The sequence below is a fragment of the Anopheles nili genome, chromosome 2 (genome assembly GCF_943737925.1).
Source record: "Anopheles nili chromosome 2, idAnoNiliSN_F5_01, whole genome shotgun sequence".
Taxonomy (NCBI): domain Eukaryota; kingdom Metazoa; phylum Arthropoda; class Insecta; order Diptera; family Culicidae; genus Anopheles; species Anopheles nili.
Genome location: NC_071291.1, coordinates 28617815 through 28640000, shown reverse-complemented (window position 1 = coordinate 28640000; position 22186 = coordinate 28617815). Strand labels below are relative to the sequence as shown.

Below are 22186 nucleotides of genomic sequence, written 5' to 3'. Positions count from 1 at the left end.
GATATTTGTTACAATCTGATATATCAACTCAAACTCCAACCTTTGTAGTCGCCAGACATGCAAGTATGGACGAATGATTATCTCAGGGGAACGGGGATGGAAATGTACACCGAAACACTGAGTCCATCTTTCATTGGTATGCCGTTTGCGCAAGCGACAGAGTAAGTCTAATAGTGTACGCAACAGCCACACTGCATCCTTATCTCTGTCTCTCTGTCTGTCTCTATCTCTGTTTCTCACACACACACACACTCTCTCTTCTCACACATTCACTTCGAGAAACTTATTCGTCCTGTGTGTTTATGTGTGTGAGTTGTGCGTATGCTATTCACAAAATGCTGCCATTGTAATTTGTTTTATATTTTTGGTGCTCTCATATGTTACCTTCTATGATATTTATTGTAAAACGTGTCGTTTTTTGGTTTTATTTTGCTCCATTAAATCACCAGTAGTGCGCCTTCTTGGTGCTATATAAAAGCACTTGAATATAAGGAATAAGTTCATTTGTCATTATAAAAACAAAACATGTAAACCATAATCATCACACATTTACAACATTATCAATCCAGCATCACTGTGCGTATTCCCCTTGTCACCAAGTTCACCGTCGTTTAGCGACAAACCAAAACCAGTTGTACTAAATAATCGATGTGATATATAGAAATACGTACTTATTTGCCATTCGATTGAGCGCCAAGTCGACACTGAAATACCTCCAACGGCTCAGTCGAGGCGGTTTTCCCGTTTGCCAACGCTTTCAATGTTTAGGGGTGCGTTTGAATTATGCTTTTCATCTCAAATTTGTATGCGCGCTGCACTAAGGCGCTGCATTCACTCGTTATATTCCGTTTGTATTGTGCTACTCCTCGAGTCAGATTGCCTTCACTGCTAGGCGAAGTAAACATTGAATTTTCTCATTAGCAGCCTTCCAAAGGCTTTTGGAAAACCCGTCATTCAAGATCAATGTTTGTCTTAGAATATACGACTGTTGAACGAATAAATTTAGCGCCCGTCATTAGGATTCGAACCGCTTTGGTACTCATATGAAGTAAACTGAAACATTTGACCAAGTATGATCTGTGGCTTGGGCATTAGTTGAATTTGTTTGTTATAGTTTGTTCAATTGATTGCATTTATTTAAACTGTGTTTAAACGGTGTATTTAATTTGCTTTATAGTGAGAAATGTACTGTGTATATCCTATGTGTAAGGTGGATCCGTATTTTGCTTTATGAATGCCTACATTTCGATGCCATGCTGTTAGCCTATAATATCCCGTCTCTATCTCGCATTTCGCGTGTTTTTCAATGCACGCTCCAAACTCAAGGGCGGGTTCTCTAACGTACTTTAGGACGACATGACAAAAATAACGACATTGAAAATTAAAACCAACCAGGCTACAATCATCCCGGCGTCACTGTTCGTGGTCCGCTGTGGCTTGTTCCACGACAATATATGTCTGATATGTCGCGCTTTCTGCAAGTAAACGGTTGCCGGAGCATCAAATTACCTTCAACTGACAATGAGGCGCGAGAAAGCTGTTTGAATCAGTTTGAACATCGGCGCCGCTACAACCTTCTGCTTTTGTTATCTTTCTTTCTCTCTTTTTCTTTCTCTGTCTTTCCCAAATCTCTACTAATTACAGTCGCCAGATACACAGGCCTGGCAAAATGATTACCTACAGGGTACCGGATGTGAGATGTATACCGAAACCTTATCACCTTCTTTTACCGGCATGACTTTTCCACAAGCCAGCGAGTAAGAGTTCCCTTTATTTTGCTACAAATTACTTACATACTTTTATTGGTTTCATACTCATAAAGCAGACACGCTTAGACACCCTTACCGTGACTCCCATTATAGTGCTTTCCGGTTTCTATTTATTCTACTACCACCCTCTATTTTAATAACTATTATTAGTGTTGAAAAACTTTTCTTTATCTAGAATATTTTGTTACACTCCTAGTACCACTAGAACTATTATTCCTACTACAAAAGCAGCTGCTACTAATGGTTCTTTATTAACATGTTTATTGACTACTATTATTACTCTCACACCATTCTCACCACTGAATCATAGTTTCAGATCCACGGGTGTAGTTACACTCCTATTATTACTATATACTACTACTAGCACTACCATCAAATATACTAGATCTTTGACAACGATAGGACTGCGACAATAGTTGATACGTACACATCCTATGACATTTTTATTCCTGACTCTTAACATTTATTTTTTATTATATTATAACCCCCTGTACACTGTTAATATCAATCCAGATAGTGACTTCCAGAATTTCATTCTCTTCACTGTTTTCTATTCATCTGTTGTTTGTCTTGTTACGTACGTTGAGTACATTGTTTTATGCCGTTTTAATAGCCCATACAATAGCAGTTTTCGTGGCTCTTCTTAGACATCTGTTACTAAAAATCAGTTATGCCTGTAGTTGAGCTTTCCTCGAGCGTTTTCAGTGATCCTTCTACGAGCCGTGTATCGAATGCTTCGCTCTGACATCCGCAACAAATGGCTCGTAACAATAGTAATAGGCCGAAAGCGAGTAGTGATCCAAGCGCCTCCGCAGCATAGCTTCGTCACCTTAAGTATCTTCCATGTTCGATTCACTCGCAACATCATTTGAATTCATACATCAGTTTCCATAGGCCGAGCAGGCATCCACCCATCCGCCCGATCGTAATCATTTTCACTGTACTGATCGGCTGGTTTTGGCAGCTCGTCCACAATAACATCGAATCCAGTCCTGCAGTTCCATGTTCGGAGTTGGGCCGTTCAGGAGCATGTAGCTGTAGGCAATAACCGTTTAGCTGTGGCGTAGTTATGTTCGCTTATTTTGCTCTCCGGCCAATCGACCCTAGAGCTAAATTCGATCGATTGGTGGGGCTGTCCTGTACCATATTGACCGATGCGCTTAATGTTGGCAGTGGGTGACCCGGGGCAAACTGAGACTCTGCCCGAGCTGGATTTACACCCTGTAACATATCCTTTCGCATACCTAGCTACCCTCTATAATATGTGCCACATAGTATTCCTGTCGGTAGAACGATTAGTGTACTAGCCTGTGTACCGCCGCCAACCAGTTCAAGCAGTACGCTTTCATGGTTACTGCCAGTATTCCACCCAAGTCCACACTGGTCATGTATACTCGCTACATTAACACCTGCAACTGCTTACAGCGCCTAACGACACGCCATCGATCACCTGCTTGTAGATGTTTTTGGTACCGGCTGTAGAGTACTAGTAGCTAATGTAGTGCATGCCTAGGCCATACATGATCCCTTTTTGTATGCTTGTACATCATCTGCATAGTTGTGTAGTTCCTCGATTAGCCATTAACTCTACCATGGCGACCTTTCTGTTCGTCATCGTTGGCATCATCGCCCTGGCCTTACATTATGCTGATGGTTTCACTAATCGGGCCTGCATTATTGCCATCCTTACGACCTTTAGGCTATGCTTCACCAAGCTTAAATTGCTACTGCTAGCCATCGAGATCAAGGGAGGCGAAGAAGGCAACGACAGCAAGATTTCCATCAATCCGCGTGGCGCAAAGATTCTGGCCAACACGCAGGGCTTTTTCATAGCGCAGAGTGCGGATGAAGTGAAGCGGTGAGAACCAAGGGCGAATCTGCTCCACCAAACGTACTGCGGCAGGGATCTAATGAATTTTCGTTCGATCATCCGTTTGTTTCAGTGCGTGGTTCTACTGCAAGGCCTGTCACGACGACATCAAGGACGAAACGTTGATCAAGAAATGCAAATGCAAAAACTGTAAGTATGAGTTGAACCGTCTGCCTCCTTTCCATACCTCCCAGTGCAATTTTCCAACAAGTCTATCGTCCGATCGTACCCCACTTTCCGTGACCGATGATAACGATGCGAGCAACTACGCTTTGATTCACCTGCGACGGAGAAGCCACCAAACGAGATTCGTCCTCACGCTCTGCAGGACCCAGCGAGTGCCGGCGCGTGAGCCAACCATTACGCCACTATCGTCCTTGCGCTACGGCTGATATGTGTGATTTTCTCTTCCGAGCCTCTCCCTTTCCAACCACCCTCGAACCAGTCTACCTGTGTCCATGTACCGATTGGTACCCAAACTTCCTGTTCCGATAGATACCGACAGCTGACCACACTTGCTCACCTCAATGATAATCTTTTCTAATTGTTTCTATTCTACGGCGAACTCCGAACGTTCTTCTGCGAACCTAATGTACCGAAACAAAACAAAAAACAATAATCAAAATTGAAACCAAAACGTTCTACCAAATACCGTACCATGAAACTGACCATTGTTTCAACCGATTGCCAACTGCACACTGATCCCCATGAATGACCATACGAACAATGAATCTAATCTGAACACAACTGTGTTTCTCTGTTTGTGTGTGTATTTCTGTGTGTGCTCGTAATGCTTTGTACAGTGACAGTACAAACGAGGACGAAAATAGGTGATCTAGGTAAAGCAAATGCATAAGTTTTAATTTTTCTCGATTACTCTTGTTTAGTTAGATTTGTTTAATGCCATTGATTCATTTCGTTCCGACATATCGTTTCACATTGTGCTCTTTCGGTAATGTTTTGTTTTGTGTTTAGTTTATTAATCCAAAATGGGTTTTGTTACGATTCGCAGATCATATGTGATCTGTTGACTCTGATTTTGATTTTGGATATCGTTTCTGAGTTATGTTGTTCACTTTGCATTTGAAAAAAAAGCAGCCGAGTGGCAAACGCGAAGGCGCGATGCCCCACTTAGTACGTTTTGTGTGAGATATTACGTTTTACAGTACACCTTATAATATGTATTCATACGCTTGATTTTCTCGTGTCTTGATTGATTCTATAACTCTAGATACATTTGTAAGCTACTACTCAATATACACAGACACATACATAAACATACATAAATATAGTTATATACATATGTTTTCATGCGCGTATACAAAGCGAACAGTAAAAGTATTCAATTTTCCTCCGTCGAGATTGTTGCACTGTAAATAGGAGGAATTTTGATGCATTGTGTGCTACATCTTTATCTCTCTGTTTTCTATCAATTTTTTTACAACTTTCCCTCAAGTATATACAATAATAGTAGTATTGATTTTTAACTATTCGCATCAGCAAGCAAAGAACGCTTTTTTGTACAGTGGTTTTAATATTTGCGAATTTTATTCACATATTCTTACCAGTTTACTTAATCCCGAAGCGGTTCCAAGCGCAAAGAAATCGGTACGATTACTTTTGCATCTAGGCTGACTCGGGTGTAGTGTTGTAAGTTATTTTAAGTCATTTTGCACCTCCATGACAGTAGCAGCAAAACGATGACTTTTTTCATAACGTGTGTCCTTAAGATTTTATACTGTTCATTATGTTTTATTCTTACATAGTATTAACGTAATCATGTTACACTGACAACCAGACGGAACTATTAAAATCAACTATAAAACGAAAGGGAAGGAGCTTTAAAATCACCATGGTGTCGACGAGTTCGTAGGATTCGGTTTTAAGTAAAAGTTCAAATGTACGCCTTACTGCTGTGGGATATTAACATTAGATGTTATTACCCCAGCGAAACAGAGAAATTCCACTAAAAGCAGAACTAGTTAAAGATCAATACTCTAAATTTATGTCCCATTCGACATTCTCGATGTTCATCACAGTTTGATCGTGAAGTACTTCGTCAAATATCGCCTGTGTCGTGAGGAACCTACAGATGTACATTAAATGTGTTGCCATACATAGTTTTCATTTCCAAAAATATCCCAATATCCATTGATATCGGTTTCAGTTCCGAATGTGAATATTACGATCATCCTAGTGTTCCTCTGTACTACATACCTGCCACGTATCTCGATAACCATCCGTATTTCAACTTATATTATATAGTGCTTGTTTTAATATTTAGCAGTACAGGTTGTAGTTTGAATATATATCAAAGCGTAAATTACAATACGTATGAACCCGTACTTTTAAAAGAATCTTATGGTCACTATCGACATATTGTCAATAACCGTACCCACTTGAATGGTGCTGTTTCCATTCACTTCACGGCTCATCCGCATGGATGCACAATTTATAATGTGCATTGGTGAATTGGTGTGGACTAAATCAAACGATTCCATTTGCTTACGAAGCCAATGCTACAAGGTTCATCTCGGTGCTCAATAAACCGTTGTTATAACACTTTTTCTTTTATCTTACGTTCTGCATGAAGGCCTGACAATTCAGCACGAATTAATTGAGTAGTTGGGTAACAAACAAACCATCAACAACGCTATTGTACCCCTATCGTACCTACCATCGTTCCTGAACGCTATCTTCTTCACTTCTCGTTTAGCATGAGCAATATTCTACATCATCTCTATCGTAGCATACTCTATCTAAGCGATGGTCATTGGAAAATAATTCGTAGGGTCAGTAGACATTTTTCTGACCATCATGATTCTGTGGCAATTCAAGGGTGAAGGTACCTCATACACGTTTGAATCAATTGGATTTAGAGCAATCAATCGCTGAGCTCATTCTAACTCAAAAATTAAATAAAGGAATTCAAACAAATCATCTTCGTTGGGCACAGGCCAAGGAAAAGCAGTCCTCTAAATTAGCTCGAACACATCTACTGCTGCAATCAATCCTATCCGCAATCGTACTCAAATCGACATCATACCCGCTACTTGCGTTATTGCGATTCGCAAAGGACTCTGCTGGCGTCCATCACCTCATCACTGACATTTTCTTCACGTTTGATATCACGAGCATTATCTGTTTTGTATAGTGGTTATAACCCATCTCGTCCAGTTTTCGCTCCAGCGCCATCCTGCAACGTACCTTATATTGCAGTACTTTATGTTTATTTATCGAATATCGTTTTTTTTTCTTATTATACATGTACGCCTTTCAGATGTGGGCATGATTATGATGCAGACAGGAATGGTAAAACAGGGCCTTAACTCCGCCTGTCACACTTACATCGACGGTACGATACCAAAAATTCAAGGCAAATGTATACTGTATATGCAACATATTACTATCTCCCGCCTATAAACCCTCTTCTCAGTTTTCTTGAATCAAATTAGGACACAATTAAACCTTCCACAATTGCGATTGAACTTACTATTGCTAGCGAATGTATGATTTATCGACAAACTAACCATTTTCCGTTTCAATCAACGTTTTAGTTCGTCTCTGTTTCTGTAAAGTTCTATTCTATTCTTGCTCAATCTCCTGCTCTGCTGGAACTATTCCCTATCTTACGCTACTTTTATCCTTATCAATTTATACGATTCATCCGTTGATCTCTGTTTGTCTTTGTACATTGATTTGTATGTGTGTTATTTTTCGCCTACCTTACTGCTATTTGCATTACAGCCAAACTACCGATACTTTTTGCGAGAAGTGTGTTCAAGTTGAACATATGTTATTATTTTTCTGGATTTAACAATTACCTCAACCGCAATCGGTTGGCAATATCGTTTCGTTCCTCTTGTCGCAACTAAGTTACTTGATATGACGAGTTTGCCCAGTTTAGTTTGTTTAAAAACGATAGCTTACGCACCAAAAACATATCCCCTTTAAATAAACAAACTAAAACAGTTTTTTGTTAGTGCTGATATATTACTGCTAAACACTCCGATTTAAAATAGCTGACATTCTGCCCCGTACCCATTGTTTCGTTAGTTTGTTGGACCTAACCGCCAGTTTGGACGGTCGCCCGCATTGTGTTCGGATACAGAGTTCCGATCCACTCCTTCCGAGTTGAGATGGTAACGATACCAGCACACTTAGCATCTCACTTCCTGAGCCCTTGCATGAGTTCTGCAAACACGCCAAATATGTACTGTTTAGTAACACGATTCGTTTAGGTTGCAATTGTAGCGGACGAAACACGATTGAGAACTACGTCATCACAATCGATTTGCCCAATTTAACAAGCTCGATCACAATCTGATCGTACTCGTACAAATCAGCTATTTTAAGTCCCTACTTTTTTTAAAGCTTACGAATGGAGAAAGTAATTTGGGTAGAGTGATTTAAAAAAAACCTTTCGACGAATCCGCAAAGCGACGTCATGGTGAGTCGAGCCGGACTGTATCGTGATCATAATTTAGCTCTATTGCTATGATGAGCATTCGAACCCAGATTATTTTCTTAGCAGCTGAGCGTAACTAATACCAATCCCCAACTCACTTAAATGTTAGCGAAGCCCTAAGCATATTGTGAAGTTTCGATTTTATGTTCCGCTCATCGTTGGCTACCGTTCTTTGCAAAATCGGTTAAAGTTATTGCTGCTTTGTGTTTGTTTTTTTGGTGTTTCATTTAAAATCCAAGCAAGTGTTGCTGTTTAATAAGTTATTGTTTAATCTGCGGTCTTCTGTCAGAGCTTGTATAGAAAAAAAAACAATAGCGACAACTACGTTGAGACACAACTGATGCTATAAAAAATACAAGTTATTGCGAAAACACAGAACAGTAAATTAGGATACATTCTGAGCTTGTCTCAAAATTGGACATAATGTATAAGAAATTGGTGTTGTACAATGTTAATCGGTAACGACAACTGCATGAAATATTGTAACTGAGCCGCAGTTTCTGCAGACTAGTGTACAGCATATTTATCCCGTATTTACTATCGTGTATGCCTTACAAGTGATCAATGGTTCGTTTCTGTGGGGTTTTTGTTTCTCATGAGTGTCTTGCGGTGTGTTTGCCGCAAGATGTGGTGTAGATTGGAGACTGGTTGATGTACAATTCCCTACATGTGCTGCATGGAGTGTCTCTTGTTTTAGGTAACGTTGCGAGCGTCCCTCTATGTGATTCGTTGGCTCTCACATTCGATGATAGGAATTAAGTATAACGTATTAAAAAACTATTACTAATTTTTCTTAAAGAAACACACATAACTAGCCAAAGAATTTATAAAAAATTACAAACCTGTGATAAGATTATCGGCTTTCCTATCCATTCCTCATTTGTCTCAAATGACTTTGAACAAAATGGATCAGGATTACAACATTGCTAAACTTTCTATTCCCCTTTGTTCATTGAGATTCTTGAGTCCTACGGGTTAATCTTATCCGTTAAATTGCAATAGCTATCTATTTCATGGTGTTGTATATCTTGCTTAGATGGTGTAATCTAACATAGGCGTTCCTTGCTGTCGGTTTTCAGCTTCTCTGTAATTCCATTCCAACCTTTACTGTGTTCTCTTTGCAAATTTATTCATCACTTGCGGGCGCTATACTTCTTTTCCGATGATGTCATCATCATCCAAGCTCAGGATATAAGATGTTCTTGTATGGTTCCCCATCTTCAATGCCATTCATGGAGATTCAACTTTAGTCCCATATCGATCCTTTCAACAGCAAAACGACTGAATATGATATCTAAGCCGCTGATGATTCCTAACGCGTGTGGCAGAACCCTAATGATCCCAACCTTTTTTATGTTTCCTAAGCTGTATCGTTACTATTGATCCATTTTCTTTTTTCTTTGTCTCTTCCAATCGTGTTATCGTATCGAATTTGCTCGATTACCAAATTGTGTGAAATCTTCTGCTTCTACCTCGTTCTAACCGCGATACGCAAAATTGTGCGAACGACATGTTAATCTGTAAAAAAAACAAACAACACATACAACTAATGAATAAAACCATAATCCATGCAACTCTCTACCGATTTTTGATCGTGACGGGCCGCTTACCGTACCGTATGTAACGTTTGTTCTTCCCTGTGCCATACTGCACGCAAAATAGTGGCAACGTTCAGAAAAGGCGTCCGAGCGATTCAGATTGTTGGACGTGCAAGTACGTATGATTGTAAAAAAATAAAAAATTAAATGCAATGTTAGGTAACTATGTAATCAGTCGATACTATGATGTATATTGTATGTTTTATTACACCTTTTGTTTCTCATTTTTAACGGATAAATCCCTAGAATAGCGCGGCCTTTACCAATTCCGACGGCAAGTGTATGATCGTCGACCACTGTTGCCAATAGCTCTGTCGTGTGTTGTCGTTTACTCAGTGTTTTGGTTTACCATTCCAAGGGCCAGTTTTTCACGCGTTAGTTTTTTGTCAGAAAATTTCAACTATTTATCACCCACGTTACCAGGCCAATTCCTGTTCATGTGTCTATAAGTGTTACATGTCCTCATTAGATGGTTGTATTTTCGACCACAATAGAACAGTTCCAAATTTGTTTTTGAAGGCAAAGACAGCGCAGGCAACCGAGACTGATGCACCAATATTAATAGATATAAATGTATCTAATTTAAGTATGAAATATTTGTATATCGAAAGCATATTTGTTGTCCATATGATGTAGATGGAGAATTTTAACGTATACGGTTTTAACTGTTCTGATTTGATTGACTTATCGAATAGTTGCAAATTTGGCTTCGTGTTTGTAATATGGGAACAAATTCTCGCGAGACATACAATCGGTATTCATTCCGGAAAACAATTTTTCTACATCAGATTTTCACTGTTCACTTAACTGATGCTTTTTTGCTATTCGAAAGTAAAAGTTGTGATGCTATCAATTTGATAAAGGCCTGATCTGTTAATTTCACGAACCATTCGTTTTCGTCAAGATGATTATAGGGTATTTTAGGAAATATTTTACATGTCGCTTTCGTTACTGTATGTTCGTGATTATCGTCGTAATCCCAACATTTGTTTTCTGTTATTAACAATAGATTTTCATTTCTTGTACCCTAACGAGTGCCAAATCTTTTCCTGTAGAAAGTGTTGGAAATTCAAATAAAAAACAACCCATCCTTATCAGAATCTGGCTTTCATCGGTTTAACGGTAAAATATCGTATTATCAATTATTAACTGCAATGACACCCTGAACCAAAACATTGTTACAAAAAACTGACGTAATTAGAATCGCTTGGGATTTCTACAGATGAAATGATTTGTCTTCGATCGGTTCCAAAAATGTATTTCACTAACCACAATCGTACCCTCACAATCGTCAAGGAGTGTTACACGTTTGCATATATCTAATTTCATATATCCATTACGTCCCGTTTACTGATTATAATCACTTTTTCCTCTTCTCCTGCAACCACTTCTAACCACGTGTTGCGCAATGTCCAACGAAACGTGAACCTTGGGCTCAACGTATCTTATCAAACTTATGCATACATTATACCGAACCATTTGCTTGTATGAATCACACTTTCCGATTTATAGCCGACGATTTGTTACATCCAACACGTAAGTTATCTAGTTTCGTTACACTTAAACGCCGTAGTGTATAGAATGAACCGTGACTTCGCTGAACACTTTGATTTTATTTTTGAAAAGTGTCCGCGCGCAAATTAAAATACAAGCCAATCGATCTTGCCAGAATGAAAGGAACATTTTTTGGAGAATTGATGTGTATCATGCAATTGGAACTCAAATGCACTTAGTTGCGTGCTGCTTTGCTCGTATGAAAGACTGAACAAAACGATTGTGCTGAACACTGCGCTTGAATTGGCATTAGCCATCCCACAACATCAACTCATGAGCGACGTTTTGTGAGTTTAGATAGCTGCATTATTGCGCTATATCAGCTAGCTTCCTAGCAAAGCTTCCTAGGATACCAGAAAAAGTGCTGTTAGCCTAATTAAAGAACCTCAAACTCGTGCAGCCAATTCATGGAAATGACTTCCGCTTCGAGGAACAGACCAACATGCGTTTCCTATATGGGCGTAGTATTTTACGCCCATTGTTGTACACTTCTGATACGCCATGCTGATGGATAGTGTTTTGTCAGTGTTCCTCGCGGGGCTGGGGCCCGTCAACCAGATAAAATTACACGCTAACTCCTTGAAAAAGAAAAATTGCATTACACTGACCAATTGATTGAAATGACATAACATGTATTCAAATTATCCCAAAATCACTAAAGCTTAAGTAGAGTAACAACACATACAGAACCCACAAAGTAGAATCAGTTCACATTTAGCCGTAGTTAATAGCCTGCCATTTCGAAGTCTTAAATCATGTAACTACCTTCACCTAAGCGCAGCTTCTAGACCGCTTACCAATGGCACACGTTTCCGATTGAACAGCAACAAATAGTAACACCCCATTCACGCCATTCCACCTTCATTCATACTCTTTCGTCATTGATCGAGCATCGTTCCTAGATTGTCCAATTCCTATTCTTTCGATCACCTTTAAAGCTTTCATCTCTGTCAGCAATACGTGTGTCTATGTTTCCGTTTGTTTGTTTTTCCCACATTGAATCCCTGCCTTCTTGCTCTGCAAAAGGAAATACTGTAGAATGCAACCGCAGTCCAACTAAAACGTATCGCTAAGCTATGCTTTCTAAGCCTGCTCTGAGTGCTTCTTTTTGTTATCGTGCTGCTGTGTGTGATTGTTAACCGATTCAACTACAATGAACGCCTTATGCTAGAAAACGTGTCCCTAATTAAGCTACTGCTTGCTATAAAATGTGCTGTGTTTGCTAGATGCACCTGTCAGAAACAACTCATATACAGATATTTTTCTTTAATCATGTTAGAATAAAATCATGTATTGCGTTCCCCATTTAGACGAATTAGAGCTATGATTACTTTTTGTCTTTTTCTCAAACGCCCCATTATCGTTAGACAATGCCATGCTTCTGGACGCTTTTTACACTAACAAGGCGATCAATTTCGGTTTTTACACCTATTTTTGGATCAATTAATGCATTTACTAGAGCATATCAATTATCTTAACTTCAACTGCATCTTGGTTGCAAATTTTATTCTTGATACACACAATTACACAAGTTTCGTTTTTGAACCATTTTTTCAAACTTAATTACCGTGTCATTATAGCAAGTGATATTTGTTTTAACAAGTTAAAATTTTATCCTAGCCTTCTTTACTAGTTCGTTTTACATTTGTTTTACGTTTTTTCCTTTCGGCTTTTGTTCTATTTTTTGAACAACCACGCGCCGCGTCACCTCCCCGGTGGCGGAAGCAGACGAAATTTTAGAGCTCTTGTTTGTATAACTTTTGCAGACGACGGTCACCATCCTGCGCCCACGTTCACCCCACCGGAACTTCCGAAGCGGGTGCATGTTCGTGGCATTTCATCGGGTAAAATGAATTTTCTTGTCAATTCCGTCCCGCTTGTTGCAACTTTTTGTCGCCTTCTGTTACCGTTTCTGTTCCATTTTTCTGTCTCACGGCTCGACCTTGCCAACACGTTGAGTAGCGCTTCCGTTTCGCCACGATTCACCCACCATTTTCTATAGTGGAAAATTTCATTTTGTATTCTCATTTTCTTGTTCATGTTCTGACGTTCTCAAGTTGCGAATTTCGCTTTTTATCTATTTATTTTTAATTTTCCTCACGCATCTACCCTGTTTTCAGTCGACCAGAAATGCAGTTAACTATGATTCTTTATGTTTCAAGCTTTCTTCTGCCGGGCAACGCGCTCAGGCCGTTTGCCATTCGTTGGGTTATGTTAGTTCCTTCGTTAGGTTTCTTGAAATTGGCGTTTGAATATCATTTAGCTGGTTTATGTTTGCCTTTAATGATGCGTTGTTGGTATTATTGAACACAAACAGTGATCTTCGATTTCGCTGAGTGTAAAGACGGAATACTGTATATCGCCTGTCCGTCGAAATGACGCGAGCTCAACAGCAAGAAACAATCAAAGTGCATCCAGAGAAGAGCTTTAGAAAACATCGTGTTTTGTAGCGAAACATAAAATATCGCAACTTGAGCAAATTTCTGTTAATCCAATCCTTATTTCCTACATTCCAAAGCGTGTACAGTTTAACATGCAGTACCAATCGAAACACAAATAAAATCGCATGTTAACAATGTAAAACATGGTCACATGCAATCAAACTGACCAGGCAATCGTTGTATTTGCGGAGCGGCAGGTTGAAAAAAAAAACATTTTCAAGCAGCTACGTTTTTCAGAATATTTTACCAATCCCACGGTGTTTACTGCGAAAGCGCTTTTCTTTACTTAAATTAAGCCTCACAGGCATCCCGCTTTGGTTGCAATTCTTAAGCCTTTGCATCGTAGATGATGTACTAGCATTGATATGTGGAAAACAATAGTGTAGTTTCTTATTAGTAACTTCTTAGTCAGTTCTAGATGATTGTGTAAATGCTTTGGTCGACTCATTGCACGCGGAAAGGGTTATTTGGCCTTTGGTTTTGTCTCATCTTCACTTGGCATTGCGCCTTTTTGTGCCTGAGTTCTATTGGTATGCTTTCACGATTTTGCTTTTGCTGCTATTATTTACATACCGTTGATTTGTTTTGAATTTAGTTAATGTAAATTACCGAACCAACCCTTGTCGAGCGAAACATTATACCGCCTCACGTATAATGCATCGCCGAAGGAGGATATAATTGTATTACCTATATCTTTAGCAGAAGCGCGATGGCCGACGGCAAACATCATGACTAATGTGCGTTCCGTTATTCTTTCTCTAACCCGGTCCCTGTTTCTCACACGAAACACCTCCTAAACACTTCACACCAACCCACCAATCGGTGAATTTCAAACCCGCCCACATTCGTGCACCTCGCGTGTGTGTTGTGTGTGTGTGTGTTTTATGCATTTTATCAAAACTGCATTCATCAACCGACCACCATCGCCACTGCCGTGCGCCAAAATCACCACACACATCCATATATGCCGCCATTGACGCAAACATGCCCAAACAAACCAAACAAAAATCAAACCGACACACGTGGCGGGCTATATCTGGACCGAATCGTAACCATAATCCGCACACCCAGGCGATATTACTCGGGATCGAGAGGATATAAATTGTGAGTGCCATCTATTTGTTCCCTTCTTCGGATTCATTGTTGTTTTCTACTACTCTTTCTCTTCGTCTGTCTATCTCTCTATCTATCTATATCTTTTACTTTTTTTTATTATGTATCTTTTACCTATTTATCTCTTAATGATACTCTTTATCGCTATCTTTTTACTCTGTATTATGACTACCTATTACTTCATCTTTTCGCTGAGATTCTTAGTGTGCGATATTGTTTGTTCACCCACAGGGTACAATCGTAGCTGAATTCGTCGTCTTATTTTTGTGTTGGCATTTGATTCGTTTATGCGTACTCTTTCCCTGTCCTTTTGTTTGTTTCGATATCTATCTGTTCGTCCAACGTGTAGCGACAGCTGCGACCAAATATGCTTTTGTTGTCCCTTCACTCCCCTTATCCTTATCCCATCTGGAGGTATCGATTAAGTTTAAATACTGTCGCATGGTACCCCGTGAACCCTTCTCGCAGCAGATGAATTTTTCAACATAATTTCTATGTAGTGTACCTAGTTACATGCTACAGGCGATTCACTGTTATCCGTCCGTTAATCGATCGTTTCTTGATGTTATTCCTATTTGCTTCGTGTCAACTTTAACGCCCTCTCGTCGTCACGAAACACTGTTGCCGTTTTTTTTTGCTAATTTTTACACTTTTCTTCTCTTTATCTCTTTCTCTGGCTTGTGCCCTTTGCGATACAGTGATTAATCGAAATCGAAGAAGCAACGTCTCGATGACTGGCTCCAATCAGATGCTGAACTCGACGAAACAAGTTAACAAAGTAAAGCCCAATGTAAATAGGCAACCACCGGACAATTTAATATCACCGTCGACATATAACAGGTACGTATCCACCTTGGCCCAGGCATTCAGATCCTTCACCAGTTGGAGGAGAAATTAAATGTGAATGTTCAAAATGTAACGCCTTGCGGGTGTTAAAAATGTGCTGATTTATCGGAGCATACCGACACACTCGAAACCATTAGAGGCATGATCAATATAATTCGCAAACTTTAAACAATACTCCAATCTCGTCGGCAGCGCAGCCGGTAGTAAATTTCTCACACGTTGAAAATTGTTGGTATTTTTTTTCACAGGCCACCCGAAACCGAACCAAGTCCGTACGCAGGCTACCAACTCGCGTATGAAGTGAAGAAGCTAATGTATGCACACTATTCTATCCCTATACTGCTAGTTAGCATATGGTTTTCATTTTTCTGTAATGCCCATTCCAACCAAGCACCACCGTTGAAAGATTTCCTTGTTGTGCTCCATTTTGTTTTGTTGGTTTGATTTGAGCTTGCTCAATGCATTTTATCGTAGAGTTTTTGGCCCTATTCCTTCTGTTTTATTTTTAAGGCAGGCGTTTGACCGCTCCTAGATTTGGTGACACTATCCGAATTTGATTGCAATATATACATATATATATATATCTTGGTTTTCCTTTCTTTTTTGCTATATAATCTTACTTTCGTTCACAAAAGATAGCTCAGTTTGTTGCCATTGCCTGAAGATTTGGTTGCCGTTTGGTTTCCGCCTAGGACGATTGGTCACGTTTGCCGCGTTGTCTTCTGAACTTTTGTTGTTTATTGCTGTTGTTGTTACTGTTGTTAAACGTTCATACTTACTCCCTTTTCCTCTTTTTCCCCCAAACCTCACCAGTGGCCACCACGTGGTCCACGTCAATTCAGGTTTTGCCCATTTTGCTCCTTTTGTTGCTCAGTTGTATTGGATTGGAAAGAGTTTCCTTTGAGTTACGTTACCGTGCTCGAATGCTTCTTTGGTAGTCGATCGCTTAGGATCTCTGCTTAGGCCACCTTCGATCACCTTCGATTAATTCTGGCCCGCTCTTGTACGCTCGTTCAAGGCCCACAAGTCGCGGCAGTGGTTCGGGGGCGCAAAGTCAGAACGGCGTCACGCTGCAGGCAGGCATCGCGGACGATCAGTCGAAGGACTTTGATTTCGAGAAGACGGAAATGAAGTACGATTCGACCGGAATGTTCCACTGGAGCCCCGCCAAGAGTCTCGAGGAGTGCATTCTGGTAGGTTGGCGGCACAAGCCCATCCACCACGTTGCTCTCATTCCGTTGCGGTCTAACTTTGACGTCCCTTACGTTTGCCCTTTTTCACCAGGATCGTAACCAAGCGGCCATGACCGTGCTGAACGGGCACGTGGTCGTCTGTCTGTTTGCCGATCCGGACTCACCGCTGATAGGGCTGCGAAACTTGGTCATGCCGCTGCGTGCGTCTAACTTTCACTATCACGAGCTAAAACACGTCGTCATCGTGGGGTCGGTCGAGTATATCCGGCGCGAGTGGAAGATGTTGCAGAACCTTCCGAAAATTTCCGTGCTCAACGTAAGTGGCCAGCTGGCAACAGATCTGCCTCGTTGTGCTACCGCCGTTCCGTTTGTTAACCCATCTCTGGTCATCTGCTCTCGCTCACAGGGATCGCCTCTCAGTCGGGCGGATCTCCGTGCCGTCAACGTCAACCTATGTGATATGTGCTGCATTCTGTCAGCGAAAGTTCCTAGCAACGATGACCCAACGCTAGCCGACAAGGAAGCCATCCTGGCGTCCCTAAACATCAAGGCGATGACGTTTGACGACACGATAGGCGTACTGAGTCAGCGTGGCTCCGAACAAGACAACCTAACCCCCGTAGGTAGTCCGATAGTGCTGCAACGCCGAGGATCGGTGTACGGTGCCAATGTGCCCATGATAACGGGTAGGTTAATGGCCGGCCATCCTTGGAGCTGTCTCACTCACATACTTTTTGCCCCCTGACGCCATTCCAGAGCTAGTTAACGATAGCAATGTGCAGTTTCTGGATCAAGACGACGACGACGATCCGGATACTGAGCTGTATCTAACGCAACCGTTCGCTTGCGGTACAGCGTTCGCTGTGAGCGTGCTGGATTCACTAATGTCCACGGTATGTGCCGATTTGAGGTCCAACTCGAGTGGCAAGCAATGCCCGCTAAACCAATGTCTCATGTCGTTCTGCGCCCCTTTTTTCCAGACGTACTTCAATCAAAACGCCTTAACTCTAATTCGTTCGTTAATCACGGGTGGTGCCACACCGGAACTAGAATTAATCCTTGCCGAGGGGGCCGGCCTGCGTGGAGGATACAGCACGCCGGAGAGCTTGAGCAATCGCGACAGGTAAGGCATATATCATGCCAGGATGCAATTGCGAGGATGCGCTACCGTTACACACCCACCCATGTTATGGTTCTTCTTCTGCACAGGTGCCGTGTAGGGCAGATATCACTCTACGATGGGCCACTGGCGCAGTTCGGTGAGGCCGGAAAGTACGGCGATCTGTTCGTGGCGGCCCTCAAGTCGTACGGCATGCTCTGCATCGGTTTGTACCGATTCCGTGATACCAGTTCGAGCTGTGACGCGAGTAGCAAGCGCTACGTGATCACCAATCCACCGGACGACTTTTCCCTACTGCCAACTGATCAGGTACGGTACACTAGCGATCATGCAAACGGGCCACCTATGTGTGCTTACGGATGCTTTCTTTCGATCTCAGGTGTTTGTGCTGATGCAGTTCGATCCGGGGCTGGAGTATAAGCCGGCGACGGTGCGCGGACCGGCCGGTGGTGGTCGCAACCAGAACAGCCAGGCTGCCGGTGTCGGTGGCGGAGGCTCCAACAAGGACGACAACTCCTGACTATTACTGTGTAGCGCCCTCACCGATGGACCCTACTCATACATATGAACAAAACAAACTGATTTTATGTACCAGATTGCGCTCTATATCAAGCGATTCCTTCGCAAGCTCGTTACCATGGTCCGCCCGCGTCCGAGGGCGTTGACAGAGAAGCCTTCCTAAAAACCCGCGATCGGCGGCCAATCCTTTGGAGCGGCCCAGTCACGAGATACAGCGCGCTATCTAGTATATAAAACCACTCACAGCCAGTTTACTTCGCGAGCGCAACACGGCGGTGGTTGTAGCTGCTTCGGGATGCCAACTTAAACAGATGAGCTAGAACAGGGTCTTGGGAGACTCTCGGTTCGTGCTGTAGCAAATCGACATTAAAGTTGCAACAACCGCAGGAGTAGAAACACCATCATCGCGTTGTGGCAGAGGGGCTGTTCATATGAAAAGAACTCTTAACGCCGATCTGTGAGGATAGGGACGTCCACTTGCTTCCTGCACCATTCCGTAATGTGTGGTTTTCGTTTTCAATTTCCTTAGCGGCTTTGTTATCCTCATCCTTGCTTTCTGTATCAAACACGGCTAGATAATAGTTTTGCAGTTCGTGCATTGGTGCATATGCGTTTGAGTTGAATATGTTGATACGTTGTGCCTTATTTGAGTGCTCTTATCTGTTGCCTTCCGTTCTGTTCTGTTGTAGGAGCCAATAAAAAATATCATTGTTCATCGTTTGCTGTATGGTAGATTTTTTTTATTTATCCCGTATGGTTTTATCATTTTCTCCATCATCGTTTGTTGTGTTACGTTATCGAAATCGATTCTTATGGTGTATGAAGCAGTGTGATGGAATGTAGCTTAACAACATCTACAAATCTACGACAGTGAAGGCGAACGTTTAGAGTAACATTGGGGTACCATCGCAGGGTTGCTGCACAACGTACACATTGTGTGGGCCGTCGGATCGGCCGCAGGAGACGTGAAATCAAACAAAAGCTATATAAAATGCCATGTACAAAGAAATGTTTAGAAAACGTACACAAATAATGCTAGTGCTAGTGATAAATGCTTCTCCACAGTTCATCTCCCTTTAAGCGCGACATAATGTTTAAACGAAAATTTAATCGAAGCTAAATAACTACCGTGCCGTTGTAATGGGTATATGTTTCTTTCACGTTATTATTTTTGTAACAAAGCAAAATGAGTAAGTGCGGAAAAGCGAATCGGCGAGAGCTTGCTATTGCTATCATAAACATGGTAGTGAAACGTGCGCAAATTGAAGAACCTCTAACTTGATTTAAGGCGAACTCAATCGAAAGACACAATCATTTTTATAATCAAAACAAAACAAAACAATTGTAATTTAGCAAACGATGCAGCATACTAACGAATACAAACAAAATCATCAGTACAGAGACGCAAACAAAAAATGAGACTTTTAGCCAAGACGGTGGTGCAACGACGAACGAGAACGAGTAGATAGTTGATCATACGCAAAATCATTGCCACCTTGCACTACCCCACCCCCATTCACCGTTAGCTCCGATGCCGGGTGTCCTTTGTCCGGCCGGCTGGTGCCTCGTTTGGTGGATTCGCCTGCTGCGTTTCGTCCTTGCTGTTGTTTTGTCATTTGTTACAAATTGTTACGGCGTGATGTAAAATAAGGCTACACAGGGTGCTTTAGAAATCGGTTAATGATTGCCTGTTGCGTGTGCATTTAGTTTCTAGCGCTCGTTTCGATGGTTATCCCGTTGTGGGGCTCACCTCCCTCACCCGCCTGCTCGAGAACGGGGTGCGTGGACACAGGGAAACGCGTGAAAACCGAAGGAAGACAAACGTAAACGCGAAGGGCTAGGTATATCTTGTAGGCTAGTAGAATAGGTCACGCCACCGTCGGTGTGTTTGTGCGTGTGGTGAGTTTTGTTTTTGCGCGGGCTGATCCCCCTTACTCTCAGCGAATAGTAGTTGTCTATTTGCATTCTTGCACCTGCGTGTTAAAAAAATCTATGTGTAAATAGGACTGATAAGCGAGCTTTTTTCGTTCTTATGAACCGTCAACCGCGTAAAAAAAACCAAGGGGATATTAGTCAATCATGTGCTGCTAAAGTTAACTTAAAGAAAAATTATACTTATTCTACCGTTGCGTGAGGCTACGGCCGTGACAACAGACAGGTTGGCAAATAGATGGCAGGGTTTCCTAGCATTTGCTTGCGGTGCTGCCGGATCATGACGGGGGGGGTCCTTCGCGTACGTAAAGGGGCAGCATTTGTTTCGTTTTCGTGGGAATTCATGTTGCTGCCTTACTCGTAACATGGCCTTCAGGAGTTAGTTCAGCAATCACGCTTTCAATGTCTACCAGCAATAGGGGAGGGATAGCGATTTCGAATTCCTACCGGCGAGCGCGAAGCGGCAGTACTGGTGCACTCTGTGCGTGTGTAAGTATGTGACCGCAAGGATCGCTACGCGTCAGCACGGGGTTAGCAGCTATTACAAAATCGTTCTGCACCGAACAGCTCCTCTCGTAACACTTTCCGCGTAGTTTTCTAGTAAGAAACCGCAAGGGCAGCCCTTGCACACAGGCGCCTCTAGTAAAATGTTGTAGCGCTATATTCGCCACACGTGGGCACACGCGCCCACAAAATGGTGTGCCCGGTGGCATTGTGCTACCGCTGCATAACAAACGAACTAAAAAAAACGAAAAAAATAAAGTATAGTAAAAAAAAATGAGATACAACAAATCATAAAAAACCACCCCACCCATGCACACGGCTATGCACTATGTCTAAGTATATTTGATCTAGCTAGATAGCGCCTTAGGAAAGGAATCGAAATGAAGTTCCGACGAACGATTCAGACGCGTTCAGTTCTGAGCCGCATTTGTGGTTCGTTTTGGGGGCTTTTTGGTGCGGACGTTGCCTGCAATCCAACTGAGCCCCAAAAGCCCATTGCTCTAACCGTTGTAAAGTGTTGACTTTTCTTTTTCTCAGTGTCATTTTTCGTTACCCACTTTCTCCTATTGATTAGAAGCGTAGTGGCTTAAGAGGCCTGAGCGGCGGAACACACAGACACACACACACTCACACGATCTGCATATGGATCGAGAGAAATGCAAACTAACACGCTTCGTCACGCGGTGTAGCTTGCTGACCTTTTGCGCAGAAATTTCGCGCGCAACGCAAGGTAATGTTCAACTAAATAATTGTGTTCATGTGGAGAATATCCGCAACAAACAGCCTACTGAGCTGCAGCAACAACCTCGTAGGATGCGGAAGGAAAACTAACAAACGCAGCAACCACAGTAGTGGGCCAGCGCGCTCCATACAGTGTGTGACAAATAAAGCGCATCTCCCACAGAGTAGGTGAGCCGTAATGCTAAAACCACAACCATTGCAACCATATGCGCAAGATAGGTAAACGAAACATGATCGAACATAGGCCGTTAGAGAAACCTCGCGCTGGTGGACGAGGAAGTGCAAAACGGTTGTCGTAGAGATTATCAGCCGCTAATGCTACGAATGCTGTGGATCATAGTGCAAGCGCGAGATTTGTACTACTAGATAAGTTTAATTAATTTCACGTATAAATACACAACAGCAACCAACATAATAATGGCACGCCAGTGGGAAACAGTTTGCCCCCAAGCAAGTATGCAAAGCATAGCGCCGCAAACCTAGAAAATTATGAATTAAAACCAAAAAGTTTAAAACAA

The 22186-nt window shown here is 41.8% G+C and overlaps 1 protein-coding gene across 1 annotated transcript in view; it reads left to right on the top strand.

Moving 5' to 3' along the window:
* LOC128722200 (calcium-activated potassium channel slowpoke) overlaps positions 1-19327 on the top strand; it is a 58466-nt gene extending 39139 nt beyond the window's left edge. Inside the window, exons 12-26 of the mRNA XM_053816045.1 lie at positions 1645-1757; positions 3469-3627; positions 3713-3789; positions 6920-6994; positions 13026-13103; positions 14772-14804; positions 15512-15653; positions 15908-15973; positions 16678-16852; positions 16944-17168; positions 17259-17538; positions 17609-17745; positions 17833-17975; positions 18062-18281; positions 18352-19327. Coding sequence (XP_053672020.1) covers positions 1645-1757; positions 3469-3627; positions 3713-3789; positions 6920-6994; positions 13026-13103; positions 14772-14804; positions 15512-15653; positions 15908-15973; positions 16678-16852; positions 16944-17168; positions 17259-17538; positions 17609-17745; positions 17833-17975; positions 18062-18281; positions 18352-18492 — 2064 coding nt within the window. The 3' untranslated portion in view covers positions 18493-19327. The remainder of the gene's footprint in view (positions 1-1644; positions 1758-3468; positions 3628-3712; positions 3790-6919; positions 6995-13025; positions 13104-14771; positions 14805-15511; positions 15654-15907; positions 15974-16677; positions 16853-16943; positions 17169-17258; positions 17539-17608; positions 17746-17832; positions 17976-18061; positions 18282-18351) is intronic.
* The last annotated feature ends 2859 nt before the right edge of the window (positions 19328-22186 follow it).